The sequence below is a fragment of the Theropithecus gelada genome, chromosome 3 (genome assembly GCF_003255815.1).
Source record: "Theropithecus gelada isolate Dixy chromosome 3, Tgel_1.0, whole genome shotgun sequence".
In the NCBI taxonomy this organism is placed as follows: Eukaryota; Metazoa; Chordata; class Mammalia; order Primates; family Cercopithecidae; genus Theropithecus; species Theropithecus gelada.
In genome coordinates this window covers 62,520,529-62,539,206 of record NC_037670.1, presented here as the reverse complement: position 1 = coordinate 62,539,206, position 18,678 = coordinate 62,520,529, and the positions used below count along the sequence as shown (strand labels likewise).

Below are 18,678 nucleotides of genomic sequence, written 5' to 3'. Positions count from 1 at the left end.
ATATGGTACCAAATCTCTGTGGTGCAGCAACAAAAAGGAACAAACTATTGATACACGCAACAACTTGGATAGATCTCAAGGCCATTATGCTGAGTGAGAAAAGCTGATCTTGAAATGTCACATACTGTATAATTCCATTTATATAACATTCTCAAAATGACAAGAGTGTGAAGATAGAAAACGTATCAGTGATTGCCAACGGTTGATGATGGTGGGAGATCAGGAGGGTTAGAGTGACTATCAGGGAATAGCAGAGGCAGACCCTTGTGGTGCTAGAGGATTTCAGTATTCTCATTGGCATGGTGGCTGCATGAGTCCACACTTGTGATAAATGACATAGACCTATACACACACAATGAACCAGTGTGAGTCTCCTGTCTTTGTTATGGTACTATAGTTATATAAGTTGGAACAATTAGGGGAATTTGGGTGAAGGGTTAGTGCGCAGAGTTGCTGTGTGCTAACTTCGTAATTTTCTATGAATCTACAATTATTTCAAAATAAAAAGTTGGCCGGGCACGGTGGCTCACATCTGTAATCCCAGCACTTTGGGAGGCTGAGGCAGGCAGATCGCCTGCAACCAGGAGTTCAAGAACACCTTGGCCAACATGATGAGACCCTGTCTCCACTAGAAATACAAAAATTAGCCAGGCATGGTGGTACACGACTGTAATCCCAGCTACTTAGGAGGCTGAGGTAGGAGAATCGCTTGAACCTGGGACGCAGATGTTGCAGTGAGCCAAGATTGCATCACTGTACTCCAACCTGGGTGACAGAATGAGACTCTGTCGCAAAAAAATAAAATAAAATAAGTTAAAATTTTTTGATGTTTAGAATTACGAACATGACATGTTTATCAGTTAGGCATAGTTAAAGAGAGAATTGGTAAGTTGTAAATAAGTTGACTGAAGCTTGGAGATAAAAAAAAAAAAAAAAGAATGTGAGACATGTAAAAGGGCATAAGAGATGTATGGCAGTCAGCAGAAAGATTTAACATATACATAATCAGAGTCCCAGAATGGGAGGAGAGAGGAAATGAAGAGAGGAAAACTTTGGGAAGATAATAGGTTAGAATTTTCCAAAACTGAAGAGAGACACCAAATTACAGATTCAGGAAATTCTGTGAAATTCAAGAAGAGGAAGTACAAAGAAAATTATCCTTGTATCACAGCAAAACAAAGACAAAAAACAAGCAGCACTCCCAGTGGCAACACAGGAGGTCGTATTTTTACATGTTCTTCATCATCACAACATTAAAAGTACAACTGACATCTCAACAGAAATCAAGGAAGAAAGAATTCAATGGACTTATACAAAGTACCAAAAATAAAACTAGCTACCAAACACTCTAGAATTCTATACCCAGAAAAAATATCTTCCCAGAGTGAAGGCACAATAAAGACACTTTCAGAATAACAAGACTGAAATAATTCATTGTATCAAATTCACAATAAAAATTTCTAAAGGGAATTCTACAGACTAAAGGAAAAGATGCCAAATGGAAATAAGAAAATGCAGAGATAAGAAAATGGAATGATATGAAATAATTAATCCAAGAAGCAGCAAGAACATAGAGAAAAGCAATCATATAATAGTTGGGCCAAATAAAAAACAAATAGTAAGACAGTAGATAACATTTAAATGTATCAGTAACTACCTTGAGTGTAAATGAACAAAATAAATATCCATCCTAACACTGGATTTTAAAAACAAATTTTTAAAATAGCAACCATCAATGCTGCTTTCACAGGATACGTCTTAAATATAAATGAACAGGGAGGTTGAAAGTAGAATGAAAAATGTCTATATCATGCAAACATTAGCCAATAGAAAACATATGTAATTATAGCAATGTCAGACAAAATAGCCTGCAGGACAAAATGCGCTACTAGAGATATAAAAAGCATTTCCTGTTGATAAATGATGATTTACCAGGGAGATACCACAATTCTAAATGTGTATGTACCAAATTAATATGCTTCAAAATATGTACACAATTTAACAGATATAAAAGTGGAAATAGACATATCTACACTCAGTGTGAGATTTTAACATACCTCTCTCAGTAACTAATTTGCATTTCTTTGGTTATTGGAGGATCAGAATTGGTTTTGTGTTCTTCTTAGTTTTTTGTGGTTATATATGAAGCTGATACTTCACATATTTCACATGTTTTTCCACTGGAATGTTGCCTTTTTGCTTATTGATACGTAAGTCTTCTTTTTAAGATTTACTGTACAACATATGCTATAAGTAGTTCTTGCCAGCATTTGTCTTTTTATTTTATGAGTTTTGAAATTTTTGTAAAATACAATCTTCTCAACATTTTAAGTGATGTTTCCTGCATTGTTTTCATCTCTGAAACCTAAAAGAGTGTGTTTTGATAGATTTATTTTTCCCTAGACAGAGTATTCTAATGAGTCTTAATATTTACACGATAGATCACCTCATTTAAATAGAATCTATTCAAATTGTACTGAAATTGTTTGTGGGAATTTTAAGGGAGATCTTTCTTTCTACCTGAATGATCTTTCTTACAAATCTTTATTTATTTGACAACTATTTCTTGATCTTCTGTTCAGTGCCAGGCACTGTTTCAGGAGCTAGGGATAGAGCAGGGATTCAAATAGACCTTCCCTCCCCGCACATTCTGTTGGGAAGAAGGAAGCAGTAAACACATATAGAAACAAATCTGTATGGCCTGTGGAGATGCACGCAATGGAGAAAGATAAAGCAGAGCAGGAGGGCAGAGACAGACATTTGGGATAAGATGGCAGGTACACCTTGATCCCCTGGCAGACTCTTTTTGCATCCTTCAAAATGTCACCTTGCTGTCACCTTGCTCTGCGTGCTAACTTTGAGCCATGTCAGTCCTTCCACATTATACTGATTTGCTTATGCACCCGAGTCTTCCATGACCTCCCAGATTAGGATAAAATGTTACATAAAATCACACCCGCCATGATTTCCCCAATCACACGTTAGCTATTCACGGGAAGTAACTCGGGAAGTAACTTGAATTGACAAAAAAAAAAATTGGAGGTAAAAAGCGTTTCTTAAAGATTAATTCTTTTTTCTTTTTTTGTTTTTTGTTTTCTTTTGGTTTGTTTGTTTGTTTGTTTGTTTGTTTTTGAGACAGAGTCTAGCTCTGTCGCCCAGGCTGGAGTGCAGTGGTGCAATCTCGGCTCACTGCAACCTTCGCCTCCCCGGTCCACGCCATTCTCCTGCCTCAGCCTCCCGAGTAGCTGGGATTACAGGCGCCCGCCACCACGCCCGGCTAATTTTTTTGGGTATTTTTAGTAGAAACAGGGTTTCACTTTATTGGCCAGGAGCCACAAGTGCTGCTGAACTTACAAAGAACGGAATCAGGCCAGCCGCTCTGTCTCTCTCCAGGGCTTCCTGCAGGGCAGACGCACGCATGGCGAAGTTGCCATCTGAGGGGATGGCTTTTAATTTCACTCCACCAATTAACCCAGCTCTTTCCACTGAAGAGTGTGCCTGGAAGGAAGACAGCAGAGTTAGATTTGTACGGGTGTGTGCATGCAGTTATTACCAGACCCCGGATCTGCAGAGAGCAGCCAACATTGCAAACACAAGGTTCCTCTCACGGCACAAGGGGCAGAACTGCTCTTGACTCCTCCCTCTCCCCTGCACCTTCATGAGACCGCTTTTTTTCCTGGAGTTGTTTCTGTTCCTGTGGAATCTTGCTTTTAAGTTTGAAGAATCGAGCACTAACAAATGTAGAGTGCTGGTCAATATTCATGAAGTTTTTCATTTGTTTGAATTCAAGAGCAAGCGGCGAGACCCTGGAAAGTAGATCCCAGAGGTGAACTTAGAAATCCTAGGCTCAAATCTGTCCGCTGCCCCTGACTGTGGAGCCTTGGGGAGCTTGGTGGCCAGGCTCGGTAAATACTGGAGGAAAGAAACCAGCCAAAAGGCATCACCACTGTGGCAGATCCATCCTCTCTCAGAGATTCTCAGGAAACGCAATTCTCAGGAAAGCTGGCCACCTTTTGCCCTTCTGCCCCCGCCACTACTGTCTCCTGCTTGACCCTACCCAGGGGCCTGAGATCACAGAATAACAAAGCTGCAGTTAGGGCCCAGGACTTTGATCCCCATGTCCAGTTTCTCTACAATGATGCTGGGAAGGTAGGCCAGATAATCACAACATAAGTCTGCACTGGTAGAAAAGGTGACAGAGCCAGTCACGGTGATGTCTCCACACATTTATTTCCTTTTCAGCTTGATCTATCCAGTTCCCACCCAAGAATTCACCGCTTCCCTTTAGTTCAGGTCTCTATCTAGTGATACCTGAGGAACTGCTCTTAGATTTGGAAGGACGCTGTTTGGTTTGGTTTGGTTTGAATTTGACATAAAACCAAACATTCAGGTCTTGAAGTCTTGGCTGATACCCACTCAATACACTCACCTGATCCGATGAGTAAGCCACCAGCTTCTCCATGATAGCGGCCTGTGTGAGCTCTGGGGACGCCGCTTGCAGCCGATGGATCGCTTTGGTCCGAGCGGCCAGCAGGGCCACCAGGGTGGCTTCGCTGGCACTTCCCTAAATTCAAGGGAAGGTCCAAATGAAATCCAAAACATAGCGAAGGCATTGGTACCTACATTATTGGAAGACACATTGTTTTGTGTTCATAGCTTTCTTAAAATATGAATCTGAAATGGCAAAATTCACTCTCCTTTGCTTAGGAGAAAACTAATATTTTTGACACCTGAGACCACCACTTCATCTCTTAGTATGAGTTTGCCATTGGTGGGTCTATTTTGTGTAACAGCAGCAGATAACATTTTGACCACTTTCCTGCGCCAGGTATTGTGAGAGCTTCTCCTCATGGACTGATCCCAGCCCAGCCCAGGAGGACTGCTCCTGTCTCCATCGGAGGAGAGTGGCCCAGGGCACCAGCATGCAAGCCCCACTCTGCATTCATATTCACTTGGACAGAGCGATTTGCATTTGTTTATAAAATGGGGGTGCATTTTCCTTGAGACTAAGAGTTGCCTTGAAGGGTTTCTTTTGATCCCTAAAGACACAGGCTGAATTGTGTCCCCCCAAATTCATGTGTTGAAGCCCTAACCCCCAGGACCTCCGATGTGACCATATTTGGAGATAGACTCTTTAGAGAGGTAATTAAAAGAAAATGAGGTCACATGACTGGGCTCTAATCCAATCTGACATGTCCCTGATAACAAGAGGAAACCTGCTTATAATCCCAGCACTTTGGAGGCAGAGGAGGGTAGATCACTTGAGCCCAGGAGTTCGAGACCAGTCTGGGCAACATACCGAAACCCCGTCTCTATAAAAATACAAAAATTAGCCACGCATGGTGGCATGCCCGGTTGTCCCAGCTACTCAAGAGGCTGAGGTGGGAGGATGACAAGCCTGGAAGAAGGAGGTTACAGTGAGCCACAATTGCAACACTGCACTCCAGGCTGGGTGACAGAGTGAGACCCAGTCTAAAAAAAATAAATAAATAAAAAGAAGGGGAAATTTGGCCCCCAGAGATGTGTGTGCACAGAGGGAAGACCATGTGAGGACACAGGGAGAAGGTGGCCATCTGCAAGCCCAGGAGAGAGGCCCGAGGAGAACCAACCCTGTGGACACTTTGATTTTGGACTTGCAGCCTTCAGGACTGTGAGAAAAGAAATTATTCTTCAATCTACCCAGTCTGTGGTATTTTGTTAGGGCAGCCCTGGCAAACTAATGGATTCAGTGCCTGCTGTGTTATCCAATTTAAGTTGTAAAATAATCCCATGTTTGTGTTTTAACATCTTTAGGTGGGGAAACAGATGCGCAGAGAGGTTCAATAACTTGCCCCAAACCAGCAGCTAGGTAGGGCACGGTTAGGAGTGAGCCCACGCCTGCCCTTTCTAGGGTGCCATGGGCCTAGAAAGGTAGGGATGGCGAGCACCTTCCCTCTTAAGTAAGTCCTAGAAGAAACCCATCTACCGACCAATATGAAAGGACATAAGAAAGGGCAAATAAAAGAAGGTAGATTCTTATTGACTCTGAAAAAGTTTATAACATGATAGGTTTTTACAGAGAAATATAAAATAAAATAGTTAAGTAGAAATGCTAACCTCTCTTCTTAACATTTGATGCTGTCTTCATTGACCCTGATTTCTCATTTTGATTTTGCCATGACACTACTTTTACTTATTCTTTTGAGCCAACCCACATCCTATGGAGAGACAGTAATACTGAAAGATAAATACATTTATTCATGTTTCTGTAGCACTAATGGATGGGTTCAAATATACAGATACATGCTTCTCTTAATTCAGCATCTAAAATGGGTACTTTATTTCCTTCAGGCTATATTTTCATGAGCAGTGATTTTAGATATTGTTTTAGGCCAGGTTTACCAAACTTGGCCAGAGGAGAGAGAAGTGGGGAAAACAATATTGGCTGGCAAAGCTAAATCAGCCATCCCAGGAAACCCAGGCTCCCTGAGAGCAGGCACTGTACCTTACTTACACTTCTCCCATGCACCCCATCATTCCTCTCCCTGATTTCCTCCCGTCCCCCTATCTGCCCCCACACACATTTTGTTTGTCATGTCCCACCCATTCTCATTGGAAATGTAACATGAAAAGCCTAGTGGAAGGCAGGGTTCCCTGTTCTCATGCTTGACAAGCAGGCGTGACTGCCGCTTCCCTGGCTAAATTCTACCCTCTGCTTGAAGCCTTGGAACACAGGTGTTCATTCTCTGAACATTCTAATGAAATGAGTCACCATGAATCACCTGAATCACCATGACAACTCATTATGGCTTTTTTGAGGGGGAGAATGGGGGAGCTTAGTTCATGTCCTAAGAGAAAATTCACCTTCTTAAGTCAACAAAACGATTTTTTAAAAGCCTGAAGGAGCAAATTGTCAGTAGCATATCTAGAACCACACCACCCTGATGCCACCAGGGTGGCCTGGTGGCCTCAAGCATGATGTCGGGTGGAGCTCTCTGCGCTTTGCTGGCAGCAGATCTTCGCAGAGAGCAGCACAGGGAGGGTGACGTGTGGTACAGAGCAGGAATGATGGCTCTGTGCGATAGCAGCAGACAAAGGTTGCCATGGCAAGCCTGCTCGAGAGGCAGGAGGGGATGCTGGTGAGGTCTGACGCTTCCGGCTGCTGATGCCGTGAGCAGAAATGTCCTTTCGTCTTCTGGTTTTTTCAAAGCAAAAAATTGGCTTTTCTTCCACAAGAGCTTTCAAACCCAATTAAGAGACCATTTTCGCAGCCCACATTTGTCCAGCCTCAGAACGACAGTTTATCATTTGACTCAGACACCCATCACTGCGCTGACGCCCACAGCTGTGATTACAGCTCTGAGGGGATCGATAACGCAGGCTGGCTCACAGGCTGTCACCAGGCTCCTGTGCTCTTTGGGGCCTCACCAATTACAGACAATCAGCCTTGTCTGCTGGGAAGGGTGAGCTTCCGGTGGCAAACACAGATTCTATTTCTTGCTTTCATCCAGAAAAAAACTGAGTGGATTGGGCTCACAGGAAGATTATGTTAAAGCGGGGGCTGAGAAATACCAGGAATATTCCTACTCAAATGCTAAGAACTTGTATGGTCTCTCAAAAACGAGATTGTCTTTAATGAAATGAAAATGCAGCCCATAGTAGCATGCACATCTCTGGACACCAACCAAGCCTACGGTCAGGGATGAACAGTCATAACTCTGGTTGTCTTTCCTACTAGCCTTTGTTTTAATTCGCTTTTGCTGCTATGCATGTTCTACTAACTTTCTGGGCCTCAATATCATCATCCATGAAAAAGATTGTCCATAATGCAATCAATCTTCAAAAATATTTTGAGGATGAAGACAATAACACAAAGCACAAGACATAGGCTGAAACATAGCCAGGCTCATAATTGCTATTCAATGAAAAGTAGCTATTATTATAATAGACACACCTTGTATTATGGGAGATTGATAAGATTTTTTTGAGGGGTATATAATTAGAGAAATCACTTTGGGCTGCCGAAAAAAAGTTGAATATGAAACTGTTTTTGTTATAAAATACGATGACCTAGAAATGCTTCAATTTTTGTTTTGTTCCATTTTGATTTAGTGGGGAGTGTGAATGTTAAACAACGAACATAGCCAGGAGAGCCCCAGGAGGAAGCCGATCATCTTGGAAGATTGTTGCACTTTCATCCTAAAGGGCGTCCTCCAAAACTTTTTATAAGAATGAAAAATTTGATGCAACACAAATATTTTAGGTATTATTTATATAGATTGTGACGCATCATAGAAAATCATAGAGTAATACTTCTTTCAAAGAATATTTAAATAGTGGGAAATGCCCACAATAAACTGATAAGGAAAGCACCATGCGGAAAATCCTTACGTGTTGTATCATTTCAATTTTGTTTGTGTACATATATCCACATGTAGATGCTGAAATAACACAAGGAATATGACAAGAAAGCTCCCGTGTCTTTTCGTTTTTACCATGAATGTCCAGTGTCTAGGTGGAAAGGGGACAATCTTTTTTTTGTTTTTTTCTTTTGAGACAGGGTCTCACTCTGTCACCCAGACTGGAGTGCAGTGGCGCGATCTCAGCTACCTCAATCTCCGCCTCCCGGGTTCAAATGATTCTCCTGCCTCAGCCTCCCAAGTAGCTAGGATTACAGGCACATGCCACCACGCTCGGCTAATTTTTGTAGTTTTAGTAGAGATGTGGTTTCACCATGTTGGCCAGGCTGGTCTTAAACTGCTGACCTCAAATGATCCACCTGCCTCGGCTTCCCAAAGTGCTGGGATTACAGGCGTGAGCCACTGCACCAGGTCCATAATCACATAATCATGTGGAGAAAACCATGAAAAGCTTCCCAAAAATATAGAAGATGACAAAAAAGGGAAATATCAAAAGAAAGAGAGAAATCATGGAAGAGGTACCCAATCTGTGGAAAATTGAAGCCCCTGAAAAAGAGTGACGTAGCCCACAATAACTAACATACAGTAGAAGAAAAATATCTGCACTGTGTAAAGCTGAGTCTTGCAAGGATCAGCAGGGCTCACCAAATGCTAGGGAGGGTCAAAATGAGGGGAACAGACTGGGTGCAGTGGCTTACTGCTGGGTCTGTCCTGCAGACCCTGGCCAATAGATGAAATGAGTGCTCAGACACAGGTATGCAGTGTAAGAGCAGCTAGGTGACTGCCTGGCTCTAGTGGCCAGAGAGCACCCCTGAGAAGCTGGAGAAGCTTGCTTTTATTGAGTGCAAGCACAATTCTGAAAACCTGGAGAAAAACAACCTGTAGATAATTAACATTTATTGTTCCCTTTTCAGAGAGTGTCATGTGTAAGGATGTTCCAAGGTCAGTTCCTGGACAACTTCTAACAAGCAAGCTTGACCAAGATAAATTCCTCTACACGCCCTTGTACCTACTCCTTGCCCTCTGCCTCAGGGCTATAGAACAGCTGCTTCAGCTATTCTCCCCTGGAGCTTTGCCGAAACTTCTGACCTTTCAGAAGGCCTGCTCCTTTTCCTTATAGTTTCTCCCTCCACTCTGACTGATCTCCTACAGCTCACGCCTGTAATCCTGGCACTTTGGGAGGCCGAGGTGGGTGGATCACCTGAGGTCAGGAGTTTGAGACCAGCCTGGCAAAATGGCAAAACCCCATCTCTACTACAAATAGGAAATAATCATTTTTGCCTAAAAAAAAAAAAAAAAAAAAAATTATCCAGGCATGGTGGTGGGCACCTGTAATCCCAGCTTCTTGGGAGGCTGAGGCAGGAGAATCGCTTGAACCAGGAGACAGAAGTTGCAGTGAGCCGAGATGGTGCCACTGCACTCCAGCCTGGGTGACAAGAATGAGACTTTGTCTAAAAACAAAACAAAACAAAAAAGAAAAAAATGAGGGGAACAAATGGAAAAGAAATGGAAAAGTAGATCTTGGCTCATGTATAAAACTAAAAGAAAAAGTAAGTCGGCCACCAACATCCAGGCCTCCTGTAAAGGGTTAGACTATGCATGCCCTTGCCTGGAATCAAAACCACGCCCTCTCGCGTGGCTGTCCCACTGGGTCCCTGACTGCTGCTGCCCTCTGTCCCCTGGAGAATCAGGACTGATGTTCCAGAGGCTAGAAAGCCATCTGGCCCTCACCAAGGCAAAGTGCAGCTGACAGAGCATCGGCTGAGGGCCGCGTGCAGTAGCTCCCTCCCCTCGCTGGAAGGGCACCTGTGACAGCCTATCTTTGCTGTGATCTTGGCCAAGGAGGCTTCTTCAGCTGCATACCCACTGACAAGAAGAAAATTGTGCTGGGCCTGAAGCATGTTGCATTTGCCGAATCATTGCTGAGTCATTGTTGCTGCTACGTAGAATGGTATAGTTCACAGCAACGTATTGAAACTTTGCTTACAACATAGCTGACGTTTTTTCTTTTTTTTTCTTTTTTTCTTTTCTTTTTTTTTTTTTTTTTTTTTTTGAGATGGAGTTTCCCTCTTGTCACCCAGGCTGGAGTACAATGGTGAGGTGTTGGCTCACTGCAACCTCTGCCTCCCAGGTTCAAGCAATTCTCCTCCCAAGTAGCTGGGATTACAGGTGCCCGCCACCATGCCCGGATAATTTTTATATTTTTAGTAGAGACAAGGTTTCACCATGTTGGCCAGGCTGGTCTCAGACTCCTGACCTCAAATGATCTGCCTGCCTTGGCCTCCCAAAGTGCTGGCATTACAACGTAAGCCACTGTGCCTGACGTTTCATTTTCATCAGCTTCCCATTTAATATCACTTATGTCTGATGGAAAGTGAGATAACCAAAGAATGCGAAGAAGGAGCACATGGAGGGATGGCTCTGAGCCTGGCCACAGGGCCTGTGGGTCACGGAGAAGGCAGTCATCAGTCTCGGCATGTGGCCTGTTCAGGGATCTCAGTGTCATCCAGATGAATTAGCGTTCATATTTTTTGGCCCAGAGTCTAGAAATAGGCATTATAAGCAAGTTCCCTCCACGACTCTGAAGCACACTGGATGTGGTAGGCAGATTAATGCATCCTCATTCCCAGAGATTCCAGGTCTTGGTCCCCAGAATCTGTGACTGTTTACCTTCCAAGGAAAAGGTGACTTTTCTGATGTGATTAAGAACCTTGACTTGAGAAATTATCTCAGATTGTCTGGATGGACCCAATCCAATCACATGTGTCCTTAAAAGTGGAGACCCACTTTCTTATCTTATATGTGGTTAGAAGGAGATGCAACCATGAAAGTGTGAAAGGAAAATAAATCTTCGGATCCCCAAATCACTAAGCCAAAGGGGAAAGTCAAGCTGGGAACTGCTTAGGCCAAACCTGCCTCCCATTCTATTCCTAAAAGAGATAGCTACTAAGATAAAAAGCTACCTGCCTCCCTCACAAGGAATTTCCTCTTGGATGAAGGACAGACAGAACTCAAAGTCACCCCTCTGCCCACTGAGATAGCTGCACATCTGATTGCCTCCTTTGGAAAGGCTAATCAGAAACTCAAAAGAATTCAACCGATCGTCTCTTATCTACCTATGACACGAAAGCCCCCTTCATGCTTCGAATTGTCCCACCTTTCCAGACCAAACCAACGTACATCTTACATCTCATGTGCCCCTCAAATGTATAAAACCAAGCTGTGCCCAACCACCTTGGGCACATGTCGTCAGGATTTCTTGAGGCTGTGTCATGGGCACGCATCCTTCACTTTGGCAAAATAAACTCTCTAAGTTGATTGAGACCCATCTCAGATATTTGGGGTTTACAAAAGAAAGGTCAGAAAGATAGGACACAGCTGGCTTTGAAAACAGAAATGGGGCTGTGAGCCAAGGAATTTTGGAAGCCTCTAGAAGTCAGAAGACTCAAGGAAACAGATTCGCCCCTGAAGCCTCCAAGGTGTCAACTTTCGTTTTAGCCCAGTAAGACCCAAGTCAGACTTCTGACATACAGGACTGTAAGATACTCAGTTTGTCCTGTTTTGAGCCACTAAAATTTGTCACAACATCAATAGAAACAAATACATAAAATTATCAGTCTTGTTGCACATTCTCAGGACTGGAAGTGGGGAGACTTGCTTGCTAGTTTCGCGTGGCCACACTGGCCATGTGCTTTGCACAAAGGTGTTCTCCACTATGTGCCTCACTGTTCTCACCCACTGAATGGGCCTTCACCAATTCTCAAAGCCTTGTGGAAGACAATATCTGAAAAGGAAGCCCCTTTTTCCCAAAGTTAACAATGCTTTCCTAATGAGACTATCATCTACTTGACATGAGAAAAATGATTAAGGGAGAGTACTGGGTTCAACATAGTTCATGCTAGGAGGTTTTTTTTTTTCTTTTCCTTTTTTTTTTTTTTTTAAATACATCAAGTCCAAGTAATCCCAGTGCCATTTGTCCTGAAACCCCAGTGGAATAGAAATTCCATCATGATTGTCTTTTGTCTATCTTGTTTCCTGGTGTAAGCTCTGACACACAGTCACTGTCAATAGACACATGTTACAAGAAGAGAATGAATTAAGTTGCTGCATAGAAGCAGCAGCATCTTTAAGTAAATGATTGGTTCAAAGACAAGTAGCATTTATAGCCTCCGAAGCCTGGTCACAGCTGCCACCTGTGCTGTCCTCCAAGGAAGATCACAGGCTCTGAGCCACACAGATACAGGGTCTATAACTTACCAGCTGGGAGCCATGGGGCAAGCTACCTAATGTTCTGGGTCCCAGTTTCCTCCCCTGTAAAATGGGCTATTAAAATGTTTCTTCACTTGTAAAGGGAGGTTTTTAAATTCATAGTGTTGTTATGAGAATTAAATGAGTTAATGCCTGGAAAATGCTTAGGCACTGTGGCCAGCGATGGGGAGCCCCACACAAATGGTGGTCGCTGTAGTTGTTATTTCCATGCACCTGCTGTTAAATAGCTGCTGTGCTATCTACCATAGCTTTAGGCCTGAGAACTGAGCGCCCTGCCCTGGGGAAGCGAGTGAAAGACAGCACTGGGATCCTAATCCAAATCCTGCCAATCCCAAGACCAGTGATTTCCTAAGAGCTCGGTTTTGTTTATTCTCCAGGGGAAATTTGAGGACCTAACAAGAAGCATGAGCGCCTCTTTCCCCACCTGCAGCTATGGTCCTGTGCAGAGCCCATGCATCCCAAAAGTGGCCCTCCCAGCTCTCACCTTACCTGGATCACTCCTCCCCCTTCTCCGGCATTTTCAGTCAAAAATGCCTTTGGCAGCTCCAGCATCTTCCCAAGCCAGTCCATCATCACAGTTTCCAGCTCTGTGCATGCTGGGCTTGCTGCCTGTGGTTGGGGGAGGAAAGGGATTAACCAAGGGCCAAGCATTGCAGAATTTGGGGAGCAGCAGTAACAAGGGGGGATTTAGCCTTCCACTAAAGCCCAGATTAATGTCACCCAATCTCAGATGTGATTCAAAGGCCTGAAGCCTGTTTGACCTAGACTCATGCAAGGAGAGTGATTGGGAAGGAACACGCGGGCCACCATAGTGAACCTTACTCCACTGAGCCTCACTGCATGGGCACTGCGGGCTTGCTAGTATATTCATTTGTTCATTTACAGAAGGGTCCAGAAAGCTCACAGGTGGACTCTCCTCCATAGTCACAAGTGAAGGGAACGAGGAAGTGGGCGCCGGGCAGCTATCACCCTCTGGGCATCCCGAGAAGCCATTGATCTTGTCTTTTAAACTCCCAGTGACTTTTCTCTGTGAACTCTCCTCTCTCTCTGAACAAGCTGGTCTTGGACCCCATCCAAAGGCGGATTGAGCCTCCACTTTCATAAAGGTCTCCAACATAAGGGGTGCAAGGTGCTCTCGTGCCTAGATGTGCACAGCAGCATCCTGATACGTCACCAGTAAGATCTAAGTTAGAAGAGTGCATTCTCCCTTCTGGTCAGCCCCATCCTGCTGGGTTCTACCTGAGCCTGGCCAAGCCCAGCTCTACCAGGAGCCTATGCTCTCTGCTAGGGACCAGGTATCAGGCAACGCAGCCTGACAGACAGCGAGGCACCCCCTTCAAGGCCTGAGGGCAATCAGACTGTCCCAGAATGAGCAGATAGAGATGGATGACAAGTACCTCTGCAGGGACAGAATGGATTTGGACCAGCACAGCTAAATGAAATCTGCTACAGTATCCAGTGATAGAAAATGCTCTTTAGGAGAGGGTGTGCTCAGCCCAGGCCACACTGGCTGGCCCAGGCCAGCCCTGCCCAGCAGAGAGGGAGGCCCTGGTGACTGGCAGAGGAGCAGCACAGACACTGGCACAGACACTGAAGAGCCTACAGATGGGCTCTTCAGCCCTGCCTGTGGGGCCCATGATGCCTGTTCACCTGGCAACTTCCAGTGCCCCAGCCCAAAGAAGAGCAAGCGCCAGGCTGGTGAAGCAGAGGTGGCACAGCTGGGCCCTGTGGCACAGTGCTGCAAATTCCTGATTGACAGCTCCTTTACACATCACAGCATGCCACATAGACCGATGCCCAGAAGTCCACCTGACTCCAAGACACAGACAAGATGAGCACTCTGTACCCCGAAGGCCAAGGACAGCCCCTGGCTTTTGAGGAACTCCACAGGGTGCAGCAGCCCTCAGACACTGGCCATCAGCAGGCAGCTCTACCTCCAAGCTCTCTGCATTTGGGAGGAAGGCATCTTTCCTGTAATCTGTGCCTGGAGCAGCCAGCCATGGGTAGAGCCAGCCCTGCCTGCCGTTCTTCTGAACAGGGAGTTTTTTAAGCATTTGACCTCCAGATAGGGCAGGACTGGTGGTGTGCAGGCAGGAGCTAGGCTCTTTTCCAGAGTCCCCCTGCTCCAAGTCTCTGGACACATCTGATGGGCCGGTTGGAGCCTCTCCCTGGGCAGCAGCCCGGGCAGAGAACAGATGGAATGAGACCGGGTCAGCAGTGGTTTTCAAGCTTTGGAGGATATAGAAATTCTCTGAGCTGCTTGGGGAAATGCAGATTCCCAGGTTGGAGCTGCAGAAACTCTGGGCCCCAGACCGTGATGTTAGTTCATACCAAGTGCTTCCAACACAGCCTGCGCAGAATGGGCTTTGAGTTGTTGAGACTTTCTCTGTTCTGAATCACTACTCCCTCAGAGGCCCCCTCTCTGGGCTGAATCCTTTCTCCTCCCTGCAACAGTGGCCTGTCTGCCCACAGACGGCACTGCCATCTGCTCAGGTCCTATGTGCAAAGGTACCGTGTCCCCACCCCGGGATCCCACCATAGCCAGGACTCCTTCCCCAGGTGCATCCGGACACTCACCCAGGAGAAGCCGATGCAGCCAATGGCCCCGCACAGCATGTCCGCAAGCATGGCCGGGTACGAGCTGGCCGTGGGGAAGTAGGCGAAGAAGTAGGGGCTGTGCCAGTGCGTCACCTGCATGGGAGGATGGAGCATCTGCTCAGAAGTGAGGAAAGCCAGGCCTCAAGAGAGCAGAGAACCCAGGTACCTCAGTGGCCCCCAGCTGCCAGATGCAGCCAGACCCAGAGTTAGGTGAGTGCGGTTCCCCAAATGTCAGCCATCCCAGTACCTTCCTCCATTATTTAGGAGCATTTACACATCACCTTACTGTCCCCACTCCCTTTAAACCAGCTCCCTTTTTGATACTGGAATGTATTTGCTAGCTCAGAAGGAAAAGTTCTAGCTCCAAAATAAAGTGGAAAATCCTTATAACTTTCTGTAACAAAAGAAGCCTCAAAATACCACACGGTGCTTCAAGTTCTTGCTCCTGTGCTCTCGTCAGTGAAGCCGCTGCCCCAAGGCTGATCTCTTTGTACCAAAAGCTTAGTTTTCCTAAAACTACTCTAAAAAATAAAGTCTCCACAAAAACCAGAAACAAAAACCAAGAGCCTGATTTTCAAGGTTTCTTCAGTCAAGCCACAAACATGCATCTGGTCTTCCAGCTGCCCCGGCTCTTCTAGAGGAGCCGAGGCCTTCCCTCCAGCCAAGCGACTGATCACCCCGCAGATGTCTCGCCTCTGCTGTCCCTCAGCCTGGCCACTGTCCCTTGCCATTTGCCCTGGCTAGGGGCATCCCGCAGTTCTCCAGCCCATAAGGTGAACATCTGCCACACCCTGGGTGAGGCACAGAGGAAAAGCTCATGTGGGCCTGGGAGGAGACCCATAGGAGGCAGTGACAGCTCCATGTGGTATGCTTGGGGACGGGGGTTCTGGGATCCAGGAGGCGAGGGTTGTGGTGGACACCCAGGCAGGGAGCCTCTCTGGGCTGGGAAGGTCTGGCAATGGTAACAAGGCGCAAGCCTCAAACATCGCAGAGTCTGGGAGGACGATCAGGGGAGGACAGAGAAGGAGCAGGTGTAGCCTAGTCTTTGCGTCTTTAATTTGTTCCTGCCAAGGCGGTACCTGCCCTGAAGGAACAGAATAGAGTCCTAAAGCCCTCAGGACAACCCTCAGCCCCTGTGCAGGGAGAAGGTACAGAGACTGCCATTCAGACCCCTCTCAGGCTGTGACCACGAACTGGTGTCTGAGAGACGTTGCCCTGTTCCCCGTTGTCCCCTGCTAGTGCTCCATGTCCATCCTACCTGCGGGAACAGCATGGTGTTGGGAGCACCCCTGGACTGCAAGTCCAGCAGGAACCCTGATTTGCTGGGTTACTCCAGACAACTAACTGCACCTCTCTGGGCCCTGTCATCCCCTCAGATAAAATGAAAGCACATGCTCTGGTGCTTCCTCCAGGCCTGGCTCAGAATCCCAGCTGCTGAAAATATGCTCTATTGGGCATGGCTGCTCTGCTCTGATTGTGAGTATCTGCATACCATTCGCGTCAAAATCCTAACCCCCAAAGTGACGGCATTAAGAGACGGCATCTTTGGGAGGTGATTAGGGCATGAGGGTGGGGTCCCCTTAATAAGATTAGTGCCCCCCCACAATGGGATTAGTGCCCTCATAAGAAAAGGCAGAGAGCTGGCTACCCTTTGGTTATGTGAGTACACACTGGGAAGACGGCTGTCTGTAAACCAGGAAGAGAGCCCTCACCTGAACCTAATATCTTGATCTCAGACTTCCTGTCTCTAGAACTGTGAGAAATCAATGTTTTTTAAGCCTCCCAGTCTATGTCCTTTGTTATAGCAGTCCAAGCTAAGATATCTGTAAGATATCTCTTACAATCTGGGAAGAGATGCAAACATTTCTTTCTCAATAGCACTCATCGTTAAATATATGTTGTCTAAGATGTAGCATGAGCGACCCCCTGATTGTGAAGGCAGCCAACTGAGAGAGCTCACCAAGAACTAGGAGTGTTCAGCAAGGTTTATTTAACAACCACGGCCACCCCAGGTCTGCCAGGGCTTGGGGAGTGATGGAGAGAGGGAGCTAGCACAGTCTAGGCTTGGGGCCTCAGGAGCGGGAGGTTGGTGATGAGGCTGAGAGGCTGAGAAGAGCTGCACAGGTTGTGATGCCTTCAGCACAGCAGATCCAGGCCTACAACACTGTTAGGGGCTGAAAAAAATGCTTAAATTTCTTCTATAATCAGGAGGGAAAAAAAAGTGAACTTTCAGGTTAAAGAAAAAAATCTATGTTAATATATTCATCTTTATGCCAATGCATTTGTAAAGCATAATTTTCCATATTTCTAGGGAGGAAGGAGCTGACAAAGACAAAGCGCCCAGGGCCCAGGAGAGTAAGAGCAGTCCTTTGCCGGACTCACCCCTCAGCACCTGGAGGGCCCATGTGCCTTTGTCTCTCTCGCCTCCCTGTGGCCCCTGGGCTGGAAAAGGACAGAAGCGATTCTTGATTAGGGACAGATGTGTGCTCTTTTGCTTCACTGTCAGCTGATATTCACAGCAACTTTTGAGATGGCTGGGCCTGCACTTGCCCTGCTCACGGCCCAAGAGCTCACCTGATTTCCTGCGATCACCCAGCCAGCAGCTGGTGGGCTGCGGCTTCCACCCAGGGGCCCTGCCCAACGCCTATGCATTTCCCAACTCAGCTCTGCACAGTGAATACCCCCAAAGAAGGAAGCAGAAAGACTTCAAATCCTCCCCCAGTCTCCTGTACTCCCCACTGCCTGACATTTAGCCACACCTCTCCCGAAGGGTTTTATGCTGAACAGCTTAGTGTATTTGCACAATTTCTAGCAAGAACCTGAATCTTGTTCTTTGCTCAAAGCATAAATGCCAAGTGAGAATCCCCTGGAAGAAGAAATGTGAGCAGTGGGGTGAGAATGGTGCTCAGCTACTGAGAAACTGGTCCATGAGGTCCAGGGCCTGAGGCCTAGCCTCGTCCCATGATCAGTGTCCTATAACCTTGGCTGACCTTATACCTTCCCAGGGCCTTGGCATTCTGTCTGAATTGAGGGAGTGGGTCTTGATGGGCCCAGACCCCTCTTCCATGAAAATCACTTGTTGCTCATGGGCCTTATAACCACGGACATGCTGGATGGTGGCAGCGATCAGCCAGTGGAGCCCGTGGAGATTTTCCCCGCCTGGACTCTGCACATTGTTGCATGGAAGGGCAGGTCTGGCCACCCTCATAAACATTCCTGAGCTAGAAACTGGCCAGGCTGCAACTCCCACCCGGACCCTGACTAGGCCAGAGCCACTTTAACCAACAGGCTTTTAGGTGAACTCGTTGGCAGAGAAAATCTACTGTGGAAGCATGAAGCTGAAGGGAAGTTTCTCTGAGCTCCAGCACTGCTGCCCTGTGAGTGAGCATCAGAGACAGTGACCAGTCCCGTT

At 46.2% G+C, this 18,678-nt stretch overlaps 1 protein-coding gene across 8 annotated transcripts in view; it reads right to left on the bottom strand.

Annotated features, from left to right (window-relative positions):
• The window catches only part of DDC (dopa decarboxylase), a 107,498-nt gene that overhangs the window by 65,754 nt on the left and 23,066 nt on the right, over positions 1–18,678 (bottom strand). For 4 of the 8 annotated variants that reach the window (XM_025379197.1, XM_025379198.1, XM_025379196.1 and 1 more), the window contains exons 3-6: positions 15,246–15,359; positions 13,158–13,277; positions 4,430–4,564; positions 3,355–3,498 (exon numbers count right to left, since the gene is read on the bottom strand). In XM_025379197.1, coding sequence (XP_025234982.1) covers positions 3,355–3,498; positions 4,430–4,564; positions 13,158–13,277; positions 15,246–15,359 — 513 coding nt within the window. The remainder of the gene's footprint in view (positions 1–3,354; positions 3,499–4,429; positions 4,565–13,157; positions 13,278–15,245; positions 15,360–18,678) is intronic. The other 4 variants (XM_025379201.1, XM_025379199.1, XM_025379204.1 and 1 more) reach the window with 4 other exon arrangements.